This window comes from Westerdykella ornata (assembly GCF_010094085.1).
Source record: "Westerdykella ornata strain CBS 379.55 unplaced genomic scaffold EI97scaffold_3, whole genome shotgun sequence".
Lineage (NCBI taxonomy): Eukaryota > Fungi > Ascomycota > Dothideomycetes > Pleosporales > Sporormiaceae > Westerdykella > Westerdykella ornata.
The window spans coordinates 1646367-1659243 of NW_022986853.1; the positions used below are offsets into that span (position 1 = coordinate 1646367).

Genomic DNA, 12877 nt, shown 5'->3' on the forward strand with positions numbered 1-12877 from the left:
ATGAGCTCCTATGCGCCTACCCTGCGCCCTCTTCTAAGTAGCATCCAGCATAGACAAAGTTTGGCGAAGAGGGGCAGTATAACTGCATAGACTACTCCAAACACTGTTCCGTAGGCGGTGGCATATCCATAACACTGGCGGTGGTGTCGTCGTCGAAAGAAGCTTAAAGTACGCTAACCGCATTCGATCAGATAGCATTCTCTTGGCAACCAACACCTCGGATGTGGGGCAATGCAATCCCTCTCCCACCTCGCACCACTTGCGACAACTCTACTCTCCCGTCTGTCTCCACCCGGAATGCCTCTATCCCCGCATCCTGGACTGGACCCTCTGAACGGGCACCTTGAGGATGCAGGGGGCTCTCGTCCTGACTCGGCCGCTGCCATGCATGCCCCACCTCATGATGGGATGATCATCTCTCTGATCCATTCTTACTGGGGATATAAAGGGGACAGGAGCCGGTTCGGTCGACCCTGTACTTACAGTAGCGGAGGCACTCATAGTACTGTAACTGTAATTCGGTAATAATGCCCAAAATCAATCATGTAGGTCCTTTTCCGAAGCTCCTCCATAAGCCCCTAACAATCCGAGCCAGATTGTCATTGTGGGCGCTGGCCCTTCCGGCCTCCTACTAGGTGTCATGCTTGCCCGTAATACGGATATCAAGGTAACCATCCTCGACGCCGATACCAAAATCAACGACAATCCCCGTGCTGCCCACTACGCGCCCTCGGCCATTTATGACTTCCACCGAGCCGGCATAATAGACGATGTACGGAAGGAAGGCTTCACTCCGAGGGGCGTCTGCTGGAGATTGAAGGACACCACCTTCCTCGCTGGCATGGGCCGCGAACCTGAGGACTCCAAGTATGCCATGGCCGTATTACCCCTGGATCGCTTGGGCCCTTTGCTCGTGCGCCATTTCGAGAGCTTGCCAAACACTCAAATCCTCTGGGGCAACAAAGTCGTAGGCGTCGAGCAGGACGAGAAGGAAGCGCGCGCCGTTGTCCGCACATCCGATGGACAGGAGAAGAAGATCGGAGGAGATTATCTTGTGGGAGCCGACGGCGCTTCAAGCGGTGTACGGCAAGCCTTGTTTGGAAAGGAGTACCCTGGAGAGACTTTGGACAAGCAGATTGTGGCTACAAATGCAGGTGCATCTTTCGCGTTTGATATTCGAAGCGCTGACCATTACAGGTCTATCTTCCCTTCGACGAGCGGTTCGGTTACTGGGACTCCAACTTCATAGTTCACCCAACCGATTGGTACATGGCTGCCAAAATCACAAAGGATGGGTTATGGAGAGTCACCTATGGTGACGATGCAAGTCTTTCTCGTGAGGAGATCATCAAACGGCAACCTTTGCGCTACGAGCAAATCCTGCCAGGAAATCCGAAGCCCGGTGATTACAAGCTCGTTAGCATGAGTCCGTACAAGCTCCAACAACGTTGTGCACCCAGCTTTCGAGTTGGGAAGATCGTACTCGTGGCTGATGCAGCGCACTTGTGTAATCCATTGTAAGCTTGCCAACTAACTGTCACGATGCTGGGCTGACTCGAAACAGCGGCGGATTAGGGCTTACGGGCGGATTCGCAGACGTCGGCTCCCTTTATGATTGCTTGGTCGGCATCCACGAGGATGAGCTAGACGAGGATATTCTCGACAAGTACAGCGAGATCCGCATGAAGCTCTGGCGAGAGATGATCGATCCTATGTCGCGGGCGAACTTCCACCGTCTGTGGGATGAGAATGCGAAGAAGGAACGAGAGGAGTTCTTCGCCATGTGCGAGAAGGCCAGCGACGACCCTGTGTGGGGTAAAAGTGTTGCAGAATCTATTTTTGCGATACGGCATGACTTTACGCAGTACTACAAGAGTAAGGCAAAAGCGGCCAACGGAGCTTAGGGTTCGGTTTGTACGACAGTTTCCTTCACCTGGGTAGATACTCTGGAGCATTCATGATTTAACGTTGGATATGGACCATCTGCTTGAATCGAAACATTGCCATCTCTTCTATACTCATCAATCTGTAAATCTAACTGTCCCACCATTCAATTGCTATCTCGCTAGTTGCATTGCCTTTATCAATCAGTATACGCACGCTTTCGGGAGAAACCTATTTCGCCGAACCCTTCACATTTCTCAATCCCCTCAACTCTTTTGACTTTCGGATAGGTGCGCCCTGAATTTCCTCAAGGACTACTTGTTGTGCAAAGCTATAAGTCCTCCACACAGGACTCTTTCGGGTCAGTTATTTGATGCAGTACTGAAGTAAAAGTCTCATGCTCGATTTGGGCAAAGGTTGATTATGAATCTGTAGGGCAGGCACAACAACATATCCGGAACCGTCTACGCTTTCAACCTATCGAACCTGAGAGAAGATTCCTCCGGATATCGGTTCTCATAGTATAGATAGTTTGATGAACCTCTCCGCCACTCGATTCAAGGTATTCCGGAAGTAGAGTCTCTGGGGACTGGATAAGCGGCCCTCGTTTGTACTTTCTCCTTTCGCAAGTTCTTCCTGCTAACCAATGCGTGTTCCATTAGATGTCAATATTTAAGTCCCGGTCTCCGGCGTAAGGGTCACTTTGATATGAAGGGTTGACGGCCTCCAACTTGTAGGGCAATAAAACACCTCCTAAGCCAAGGGTATAGTGTGTACCAACCATATCGCAGATATAGAACTATTGAGATATAAAAATGTTATAAACATGTAGTACCCTAATTTGCTTCCCTACAGATATCCACCTCGTAAATCTTTATGTCAGGAGCACATAGAGGTGCAGGTTATGGAAATTCGTAAATCGCATATACATCTAGGCACTTTCTTGAACACGTGTACGCTGGTCTACGTCTCGAGTTCAGCGCACTTGGGCGTTGGCATTGATTGCGCTCTAAGGTTGCGCACAGTCTTTTAAGGGAACACCGCCTAGAAAAGATGCCGTCATCTTACCTAATAGCAAAACTACCGGCCAGTAACTTCAGAAGCGCGTGCTAAATTTTGTGTAGTTCGGCAGAAGGTAGGAAGATGGTTGATTCGAGAAGGAAGCTAGGCTTCACGAGACTGTGCATGCGTAACACGCAAGCACTGTCTGATATCGCTAGCACAGACTAGGAAAAGTTCCAAGTCAGAATTTGAGAACATTATAGGAAACCGAGAGAGCCAAGATCGAAGTCGAAAGTTCAAGTGGAAATGACGCTTAAAGCCTGAATCATTATCAGGGTGCGGCGGCACTGGTTCCCCTTCGGGGTTTCCGCTCTGAGAGTACTCCCCACCCCTCCTCCAGACACACCTCTGACCCCAAGGTCCCTCCTACATTCTCTGTCTCCGTGTACTTCAGCATGATTTCAGAGAACTCCGAACATAAACGTTATGCGGGTTTGGACGACAGCGGCTCTGTGACAATACAGGTTCGAAATATGCGCAAAGACTTGTTCGACACTGGCATCCTCGAATCTATGTTCGGGCCGTTCGGTTTGATCAAGATCGAACAGCCACTTTCGGCTATCAGAGCGGTTCCGGTTTATGACGTAGCTCTTGTGACATTGTCTAGTCCGATCCTTGCTGTGAAAGCTATCAAACTCTATAATCAATATACTCTCAACGAAGGGAGGCCAACCAAATGCAAAATCACCGTGCTCCCCGCTGAGGTGGAGGTTCTTCCGGACTACGATGACCCGGACGACGTGCCACCTGGCGTAAAATCGACACAGGAAACGGACAGTCGGGATGAAATGGATAATTTCAAGAGCTGGGTGAAGAGCCAGGCACCGGATCTGTATGATAGGATGATGAACAGGACAGCCTCACAACCCGAACAGCTCAAGCGCTTGCGCGCAAACAATCGACTATGGATTCTGCCTCCCAATTTCTTCTTCAGAGGAGTGCCACCCTGGGGTGATCATGGCCTACACTGGACCGATAAAGATTATCTCCAAATGCCAAAAGAAGAACCTGATCAAATCCAGATGATAGACTGGGAGGCCACACAGCGACAGAAGCGATTCGTAATGACCTTGTCTCCCCAGAGTGAACTAGACCACACGGTTAACAATTCTGACACCGGTAGAACGGAGCTTCATTTGAAGAGAAGAGATTCGCTCAGTGGCAGCGAGTGTGAGGCATCTTCCACGGGCTCACGACATCACGGACATAGCTCATCTCGGGACATCACCGTCATACCAGGACTTCAACAACCTGAGCTCCTGCGACATGCGCATCAGCCACCAGGTTCACCCCCGCCATCATTGAAACACATCCTTGCGTACAGAACGCTGATGTATGTCCGTTTGGTTATGGAGAGCCAGAGATATTGCAGAGTAGCACTACAATGCCGCTCCACTAGCTCTTCCTTCGCCGGAGTCGTGCATCCAGACATCCTTCCTCTGGCTTATCAGCTTCTGAACAAAACCTTCGTTGGCGGTCTGAGGTAGCGTTGAGTGCGATGAACTGTTTAGAATGCACGTATTTTCGGGACACACTAGGCTTATTCCAAGTTCTGAAGAGAATCTTTCCTGGCAGGCGCAGATGTGCCTGTGCTTGACCGAGAGTTTACCCTAGGGTAGGACATACCTCCTTGAAGGCTCCCTCAGACTTGCCTTAAGCCTGCAAAGAGGACCTTTCTTGGCAACCCGAGATATTTCTGAGTCCAATCGACAGTACTCCACGAGGATGGCTCCGGTGTCAGAACAGATTTGAAAGTTGTCGCAATAGAGTATTAATGGGAGAGAATTTGAGATCTTGAAGAACAGAAGGGGAGATGGCAGAAGTTATTCAACTGCTTGTACATAAGCACTATATCCTACGAAATATAATTCTATCTCCTTCGTAAGATTCCTGACCAAAGGTGTAAAAACGGCTGTGGGCTCTGAGGAGTGAATGTCAGCGTCACATGTGCGGGGGCCCACCTTGGCAACACGCTTTTGGAAGTCGGTACAGAACTGCAAAATACCCCGCCGTGAGCAATATCCATGGTTCTGCCTCGGACCATTGACAGGATATCAAACCCTGCTTTGCTTGAAGCGGCCCGACATTCGCGGACATGATGTGCGGCCAGCGGGGGATTGGCGTGCGGAGGTCGATGTATGCATATGTATGATGGCGATGCCGGTCGCTCTCTTCTGCAACTCTACTTCTTAACACCACCTCTGTGGCGGTAGTACCGCTAAAATGATTGCACTTCGACGAATGTTGACATGGATATTATGTCTCATATATATCGAAGTGATAGGTGCACAAGAGGTGGACTACTCTCAATTCGTTAATCCCTTCATCGGCTCGGAAGGGGCGCTCACTGGATATGCATGTATGCGCTTTCTCATAGCGGTGATTCAAATCGAGCTAACGTATCATAGATGGCGGCGGTGACATCTTTGTAGGTGGAGCGGTGCCTTTCGGCATGGTGAAGCTGGGCATCGATACGTATGAGGAGCCTGTTAATCAAAGCGCTCTGAATGGGGGATGGACGCCTCAGGGGAAAGTCACGGGAATAAGCATGCTCCACGTATCTGGAACAGGTGAGCGCTCTTGATGCTGGTTTCTAATCAAGTGTTCTAAATGGAATAGGAGGAGGGCCAAAGTATGGGTTCCCGGCCCAGATGCCACTGGCAAGTTTGGAAGGTGTCAACCTACTGGACAATTGCACCTACTGGCAGAGAAGAGTATGCAAATTCTTGTAACACTTACATGTCTAACACTGTAACAGCAAGGTGGAGACGTTGCAAGAGTGGGCTACTTCAGGACTCTCCTTGAATCCGGGGTCGGTGTCGAATTGTCAGCGTCGAGACATGCAGGTCTTTACCAATACAGTTTCCCTACAACTGAGAAGTACATCCTCGTGGACTTCTCCCATTATCTTCCACACCTTACGAGGTCCTGGGATACGCAATTCTACGCAGGTGGCGAGATTGAGGTCAGCCCAGACAATAAGTCATACACGGGATATACTAGTATCGGAGGAGGTTGGAATCTCGGCGCCCCAGTCACGGTCTATGTCTGTGGAGAGTTTGACTCTCCGGCAAGCGATGCGGAAGCGTTCCAGGGAAGAAACACGTTACCTGTAAGTCGGCATTTCCGCAGCTTCAACAACGAGAGCACGCCAAATCCCATTTTTGTTGGCTCATCTGCTCGCTCTGGTGCAACCAATAACCGCGTCGGTGCCATTTTCTCCTGGACTGGTGCGGAATCGGTATCAACAGTCAAGTCAAGAGTAGGCGTTTCCTTTATGTCAGTATCGAAAGCCTGTGCGTACAAAGACGAGGAACTATCCTGGGATATCTCGCAAGCAGAACGAGTTGCGCGAACCGAATGGAATCGCGACGTATTCTCCAAGATACGTGTGGACACATCTTCGTCAGCAAATCAAACCCGTCTGGCCCTCCTTTATTCCAGCTTGTACTTCATGCACTTGATCCCGAGCGAGCGTATCAATGAGAATCCTCTCTGGGAGTCCGAAGAACCGTATTGGGACGATTTCTACACAATGTGGGATTTGTTTCGTAACCAGGTCTCCCTGTGGCATCTCATTCAACCGGCCTACTACGAATCCATGATTCGCTCACTGATCGGTATGTTCAAACATGAAGGCTATCTACCAGATGGACGAAGCGGGAACTACAACGGCCTCGTGCAAGGAGGCTCTAATGCTGACAACGTCCTCGCTGATGCTTACGTCAAGGGCCTGAGAGGTGCCATTAACTGGACAGAGGGGTATGCAGCAGTCAAGAAGAACGCTGAAATTCTTCCCTACTTTGACCAAAACCCGGTGGATCCACAGGGAAGCCTGAAAGAGGGACGCTCGGCTCTTGATGACTGGATTCCGTTAGGATATGTTTCCGCGGATCGAAATACTCGTGCGGTATCGAAGACGGTCGAATATTCGCTGAACGATTTTGCAGTCTCGCAGATCGCAGCCGGCGAGCAACCGGGAGATAGACAGTTGTATCTGCAGAGAAGCGCAGGATGGCAGTTGAGTTGGGATCCAGAAGCGACGGCAAGAGGCTTTACAGGATTCGTCATGCCTAGATATGCCAATGGGACATTCCACAAGACCTACAATATCTCCAATTGTGGCGATTGCAACTGGAGTGACGAGTCCTACGAGGGGACTGCCTTCGAATACTCCTTTGTTATACCCCACGATGTCGAACGGATGATACAACTCATGGGCGGACCCCAGCACTTCGAAGAGCGACTCGACTATGTCTTTCTGCCAAACACCTCTGGCGTTGACCTTGGGGTCAATGGGCTGGGCATAAACACTATCAACAATATCGCGAACGAGCCGGATTTTCAGACGCCTTATCTTTACAACTATCTTAACAAGCAGTGGAAATCGGTTGAAAGATCTCGTCAGCTCGCCAACGACTTCTACTTCAATTCCTCCAACGGCATCCCTGGGAACTCCGACGCTGGCGCTTTGAACTGCTGGCTGGTATGGCAGATGCTGGGCATGTATCCCATCGTCACGACTCCGGTGTATCTCTTGGAAAGCCCTTGGTTCACGGACATCAACATTACCGTTAATCACAATCGCACTTTGAGAATACGGGCCGAAAATCTCGACGATGGAGACGGGCGGAATGGGTATTATGTTCAAGGCGTTACGATCAACGGTCAGGCATGGGATAAGAATTGGTTTAGACATCAGGATGCTGGAGGTATCATGACCAATGGAGGAGAAATTGTCTTCAGTATGGGGAGTGAGAAGACGGTTTGGGAGACTGGCGATGTGCCACCCAGTCCTGGACATATCGTACTGGATCAGAGCCGCGATAGGCATTAGATATATGCTGGCATTTGGGGGTTCAAATAGTTAATCTACAAAGACACACCCATAGGAAGAGCAATGGCATAGTTAGAACGACGATGGCACCGTTAGTCATAGTTTCACTGACTTGCCAACGAGCCTTACCATAAAACTGCCCAGACTGTTGCAAGCATGCCGCCAATTCGTGCAAATAATGCCAGCAGCTCTATCTTGGAATTCATACACATAATAGACTCGGAAACATATTTCCCGAATGATATCACGTGGCGGAACCCGCAACAGAATCAGTTCGAGGAGTCCGAAACGGTTCACGCAACATCAACGCATGGACTATGCACCACCACACCCAACACTTCCCATTGGGCAGTGTAAACTTCCTATGGCAACAGGCATTGTGTCAGGGCAACCCGAGTCCCATACTCAACTACAATGTGGGGAGACTGCAACACAGCCTGTCGAGAAACCTGAGTCGAGAACGGCGATCGCACTGCGAATTATGTCGTCTCAGAAATGAAGGAGTACCATAGAAGGATGTCGAAGGCGTTGTGGACAGCATAAAAGAGGTCATCATCCGCCTGGTTGGGGTACAGTCATTCACTCTCACTTCGATCTACATCTTCGATTCCATTCTCCTGTTGCGTCTGTGACTGCAACCGACCTGGTGTCTTTCCACGATTTTTTTTCCTTGAACGATTTACGAGCCAACGAGTACTACCCCATTGATCAGATACCACTTTCACAATGCGTTTCTCCATCGCTACCATCTTCTCCTGTATGTCACTCCGTTCGGTCCTGTTTGAATGCCCCGTATAAAATCGAAAGACACCCTATGAACAGAGTCCTAAGTCCTTCCAGTCTTGGCCCTCGCTCTGGCCCAACTGAAGCCCAACAACGCCGGCGCCCGCAACGTTGGCTCCGGCGACGGCTCGCAATTCATCACAGGCGGCTGTGTCTCTGACGCTGACTGTCAATCCGGCTGCTGCGCCGACCTCTCCGGCGTTGGCATTTGCTCTGCCGAGGCGGCTGCTTTCCAAGCTGGCAAGAACGGATGCGGGTTCGTGGATCCCGATGCGCAGGCGACGATTGCGGCTGCCCAGGCGCAGGTGGAGAGGCAAGGGTTTAAGAGGGTTGTGAGGCGGACGACTGCGTAACGGGAGTTGAGGTGAGATGGAACACTTAGCAAGATGCCTGCAATGACAGCGTGTCCGGTCGGAGCATTGATGATACAAATGTCAAGTCTAAATGAGGGTGAATATCCAAATCACGTGGTCCTTCAAGTCACAAAATTGTGTTTCCCGATGCTTCTGTTCCAATTGGCACAGTTAAAGTGAGCTGGCCCTGGATTTGAAGAAATATCTGGTCGGTAGCCGACTCAGGCGCAATAGCGAAGGAGAATTGCTGAACCAGCAAGGCAATGGTGAATGGAAGTAGGATTTCCGTGTGGAGGTAGAAATTCGAGTCATAATCCTGAAAGAAAAGAAAGAGAGATAAGTACGAAGGAGATAGAGATACACGGTATTACAGTTTATCCTTATGGGTGGTGACCAGAATCTTGATGTGCTTGTCTTTGTTTGTTACCAGCTCGTCGAAGCCCTTGGTCGAGATATCGTCAATGTATATCCTGCTAGTGACCATCTTCTCCACGTCTTTGAATTTGCCTGAAAACTAATCAGTCTCTCTGTGAAAGCTACTCGCAACGTACACACCTGCGACGAAAGCGTCCACCGTTTCTTTGAAGTGTTTGTCGTTGTAAGCCATGCTTGCTTTGAGGGTCAGTTCCTTCGGCATCCACTGAAACTGCGGTACGACGATCTGTTCCTAGTTAATAACAATGATTTAAGACAAGCTGTGGACTTACAGGTGTCTCCCAGGCAGCGACATTCATATATGTCCCCTTCACTTTCAGTGCATCCAAGCCGGTGTCCATTGCCTTCTGGATACCAGCACAATCAAAGACAACATCCACCCCCTCGCCATTCGTAAGTTCCCTGCATTTCCCTGCTACGTCCATGATCAATGGATTGAACACCTCATCTGCGACCTCTTTGTTCTGAGCCGCTCTCGTCGCAGTAGGTTCCGAGACGAGAATCCTTTTGCAACCCCTCGCTCGGAGCACATGAACATGTGCTATTCCGACCGGACCACCACCAAGAATGAGGACGGATTTGTCGGCCCAATCTGGGATATCACAGATTTCAATAGCGTGCCAAGCCACCGCCAGAGGCTCGATCAATGCCGCTAGACTCAGATCCACGGAATCAGGGAGCGGGTAACACATTTTTGCATCCACCGCGACGGCCTCGGAGAAGCCACCTCCTGTTCCTGAGAAGCCCTTGAAGCCCCATGATCGACATGTGTTCGTCCAAGAGGCATTACATCGAGAGCAGCTACCGCAGTTGATACGAGGGTCGACCATAACCGCTTGTCCGGAAGACAGATTCGAGCCTTCTGGGGCACTGATGATTCGACCGCAGAATTCGTGCCCCATTGTCACAGGCAGGTAATCTTTGGTGATTGGGTGTGGGTTCTCTTTCGTCGGTATTATCACCCCACCTGGGCTATCAGCATGGAGGTTTGAGAGATACATCAACCACCACTAACTCACCCATGATGTACTCGTGCAAGTCACTCCCACATATTCCACACCACTCGATTGCGACCAAAGCTTCATTTTCTTTTGGCTCAGGCCACGGTACGTCGGTGACGCGGATGTCTTTGGCGCCATAAAACTGTGCTGCTTTCATTCTGTAAAGGACTGGAATGCGTAGATAGAAGAAAGCTTGTTCAACCAGAAGCTATAAGAGTAAGAAGGTAGTTGGGAAGTGGATGAGAGTGCATGCGCCCTCCACGAATCTGTAGAGTCATTCTCCCCGCTTTATACTCCAGTTTAACTGGGGTAACGTCAGCGGTATAACGTTCTGCAGGATAGATCCAGCGATCCAGTGGCGAGAGATAACGCGAACCCCGCAATTGGCGGCGTCTCACTTATGGGATGTGATCGACACAGTTAGATACTCATCGGTAGGGAACGCGCGATATTCGAAGGATTCACGACTCCTGTCGGAGGAAGCATGAACGGGTGGACGACTACCCCAACTTACGCCTTACCTAAAGTCGACTAGCGCAATTCGGGAGGGACAACTTGACCTCAACTTTCGACAACGTTATGTAACCTTCTGCAGACAACATCACCACACCTTGAAGACATAGGAAAAATCTAGAAGGACAGACATGAAAGCTTCAAGATGGGCACCGAAAGAAGAACCGGCGCAAGACTCTGCTGCACCTGCACCGACCGTATCTGAAATCTCCGCCCCGCCATATGCATCTGTTCAGACCGAAACTGCACCCTCGGAACCGCTGCAAGTGGACACCTCCACGACAGATGCTGTACGTAAGCTATACTAGAAATTTTATTATGTCTTTGACTTTGCTTAACGGTATGTCTAACGTCATCTAGTACAACGGCACAACGTACGATCACTCATATTCCGACCCGTCGATGGACCCGTTCGCACAAACTGCAGGAACAGACGACCTGTTCTTCGACGATGACATCGTTCCTATAGACCAACCTGTGGTTGAGGAAACACCGACCGAAACACCTCAACCCACGCCGGTAGAGACGCCCCCGCCACCAGGCCCTGCGCAACAACAGGGACAGCACCATGCACCAAGGGGCGCATCGAATGGAGACAAAGGCGCACGAGGAAATCGGGGAAGAGGCCGCGGGGGAAGAGGTGGCCGTGGCCGGGGAGGCGGCTTGAACAACTCTCATCATGCGCCTACTGAGCCCAAGTCGAAGCCAGCGGAGCAACAAGACATCACGAAACCGCAAGAAGCGAACAACGACGGCACTCCCGCTGCCACCCCGGCCACTACTACAGACACCGCAAGTCCTCCGCCTTCAGCGCCCGCTTCGTCTACACCCGTTGGCCCCAAGGACACCACCAAGGCACCTACCTCCGTCCGGGGTGACAGGACTCTAACCGGCGGTCCCAAACGCTCGCGTCTCACGGAGGAAGAGCTCAACGCCAAACTAGCCTCCATGCGCGCCAAAAACGAAACTCTCGCGGCGCAGCACGCCCGCGCGGAAGCGGATCTCGCGTCCTTCGAGGCGCGGGAAGCAGCGGCTGCGAAAGAGGATGCGGAGCGCAAGCGGCAACAGGCCGAGAGGCAGAGGATTGATCGGCAGAATCGACAGCAGATGATGGGTGAGCGCGAGAAGAATAGGCAGAGGAAGTTGGATGCTATGCAGGGAAGGGCATGGGACAATGAGAAGGAGGAGGGATTTGCGGGGACTGGAGAGGAGAGGAGAACGGGTGCGGCTAGAGGTGCGTATGGTGGAGTGGCTCCTAGTCCGAGACAGGTGGTGGAGGATGCAGCAGCGCAGGTTGGCGAGGATGGATTGAGTGCGCCGCAATCGTATCGTGGTGGACGCGGAAGGGGCAGAGGTCGTGGTGGCAGAGGAGGGCGAGGCGGAGGCGGGCGGGGAGACTTCCACGGTCCTCCTCAAGCAGGCGGCAAACCGGAGCAGCCTCAACAACCCCCCTCAGCGTCCGACTTCCCAGAACTACCCTCCGCAACACCGACATCCGCGACCGCGAAGCCGGAAAATGGATCATCTAAGAAGCCGGATTGGCCGGCCAAGACGAAGGCTGAAGCAGTCAAAGCAGAAGAAAAGGAGGGGGAGCAACCGGGGATGAAGAAGCAAGACTCCTTCGGCTTGTCGCCGGCTGAGGCGGGGAAGAGTTGGGCTGACCAATTCGAAGACTCACAGTCGTAGTAGCACCGTTCCCACCTGATCGTGGAGCTGGTGATGCTGGTCCCTTGTTGATATGAGATATAAATGGAACGGATGTTGAAATGACCCGTAATATTGGTACACTCGCGCGGAGTGTTGAGGGGGAGGTGGCACTGGGTGGCCGATATCAAGATATCCAAACTGTATTTGACTTTCGTTTATGATACCTTCGCTGGAATATGATAGAATCAAAGTGGTTCATGCAACTCACAGGACAAGACCCCTTCTCACCCGTGCTATGGGAAGTATATAGCGTAGGGGGGTTCATGGCACAGCAAGCCAACCGATGAATCGTGAAGTCACTT

The 12877-nt window shown here is 51.2% G+C and overlaps 6 protein-coding genes across 6 annotated transcripts; 5 read left to right on the top strand and 1 right to left on the bottom strand.

Annotated features, from left to right (window-relative positions):
• The first annotated feature begins 57 nt into the window (after window positions 1-57).
• Window positions 58-2101, top strand: EI97DRAFT_430786 (FAD/NAD(P)-binding domain-containing protein). The gene is made up of 4 exons (XM_033797775.1): window positions 58-545; window positions 596-1150; window positions 1198-1517; window positions 1565-2101. Exons 1-4 carry the CDS (start codon window positions 528-530, stop codon window positions 1902-1904), a joined length of 1233 nt encoding a protein of 410 aa, XP_033657308.1. The 5' UTR covers window positions 58-527; the 3' UTR covers window positions 1905-2101.
• Window positions 2102-3341: 1240 nt separating this feature from the next.
• On the top strand, window positions 3342-4433 carry EI97DRAFT_499142 (uncharacterized protein; the record flags this gene model as incomplete). Its single annotated transcript, XM_033802589.1, has 1 exon — window positions 3342-4433. One exon carries the CDS (start codon window positions 3342-3344, stop codon window positions 4431-4433), a length of 1092 nt encoding a protein of 363 aa, XP_033657309.1.
• Window positions 4434-4959: 526 nt separating this feature from the next.
• On the top strand, window positions 4960-7762 carry EI97DRAFT_392948 (uncharacterized protein; the record flags this gene model as incomplete). The annotated part of the gene is made up of 4 exons (XM_033796270.1): window positions 4960-5305; window positions 5355-5516; window positions 5566-5660; window positions 5705-7762. Coding segments are annotated over exons 1-4 (2451 nt in total), but the record flags the coding sequence as incomplete, so codon positions are not given.
• A 747-nt stretch (window positions 7763-8509) lies between these two features.
• On the top strand, window positions 8510-8919 carry EI97DRAFT_455971 (uncharacterized protein; the record flags this gene model as incomplete). The annotated part of the gene is made up of 2 exons (XM_033800686.1): window positions 8510-8540; window positions 8624-8919. The coding sequence occupies 2 exons, from the start codon at window positions 8510-8512 to the stop codon at window positions 8917-8919; spliced, it is 327 nt and encodes a 108-aa protein (XP_033657311.1).
• Window positions 8920-8944: 25 nt separating this feature from the next.
• On the bottom strand, window positions 8945-10769 carry EI97DRAFT_186877 (threonine dehydrogenase). The gene is made up of 5 exons (XM_033793559.1): window positions 10754-10769; window positions 10374-10659; window positions 9627-10321; window positions 9475-9580; window positions 8945-9426 (listed from the first exon to the last, which is right to left on the bottom strand). Exons 2-5 carry the CDS (start codon window positions 10510-10512, stop codon window positions 9287-9289), a joined length of 1080 nt encoding a protein of 359 aa, XP_033657312.1. The 5' UTR covers window positions 10513-10659; window positions 10754-10769; the 3' UTR covers window positions 8945-9286.
• Window positions 10678-12627, top strand: EI97DRAFT_186888 (uncharacterized protein). The gene is made up of 2 exons (XM_033793560.1): window positions 10678-11158; window positions 11229-12627. The coding sequence occupies exons 1-2, from the start codon at window positions 11000-11002 to the stop codon at window positions 12552-12554; spliced, it is 1485 nt and encodes a 494-aa protein (XP_033657313.1). The 5' UTR covers window positions 10678-10999; the 3' UTR covers window positions 12555-12627.
• The last annotated feature ends 250 nt before the right edge of the window (window positions 12628-12877 follow it).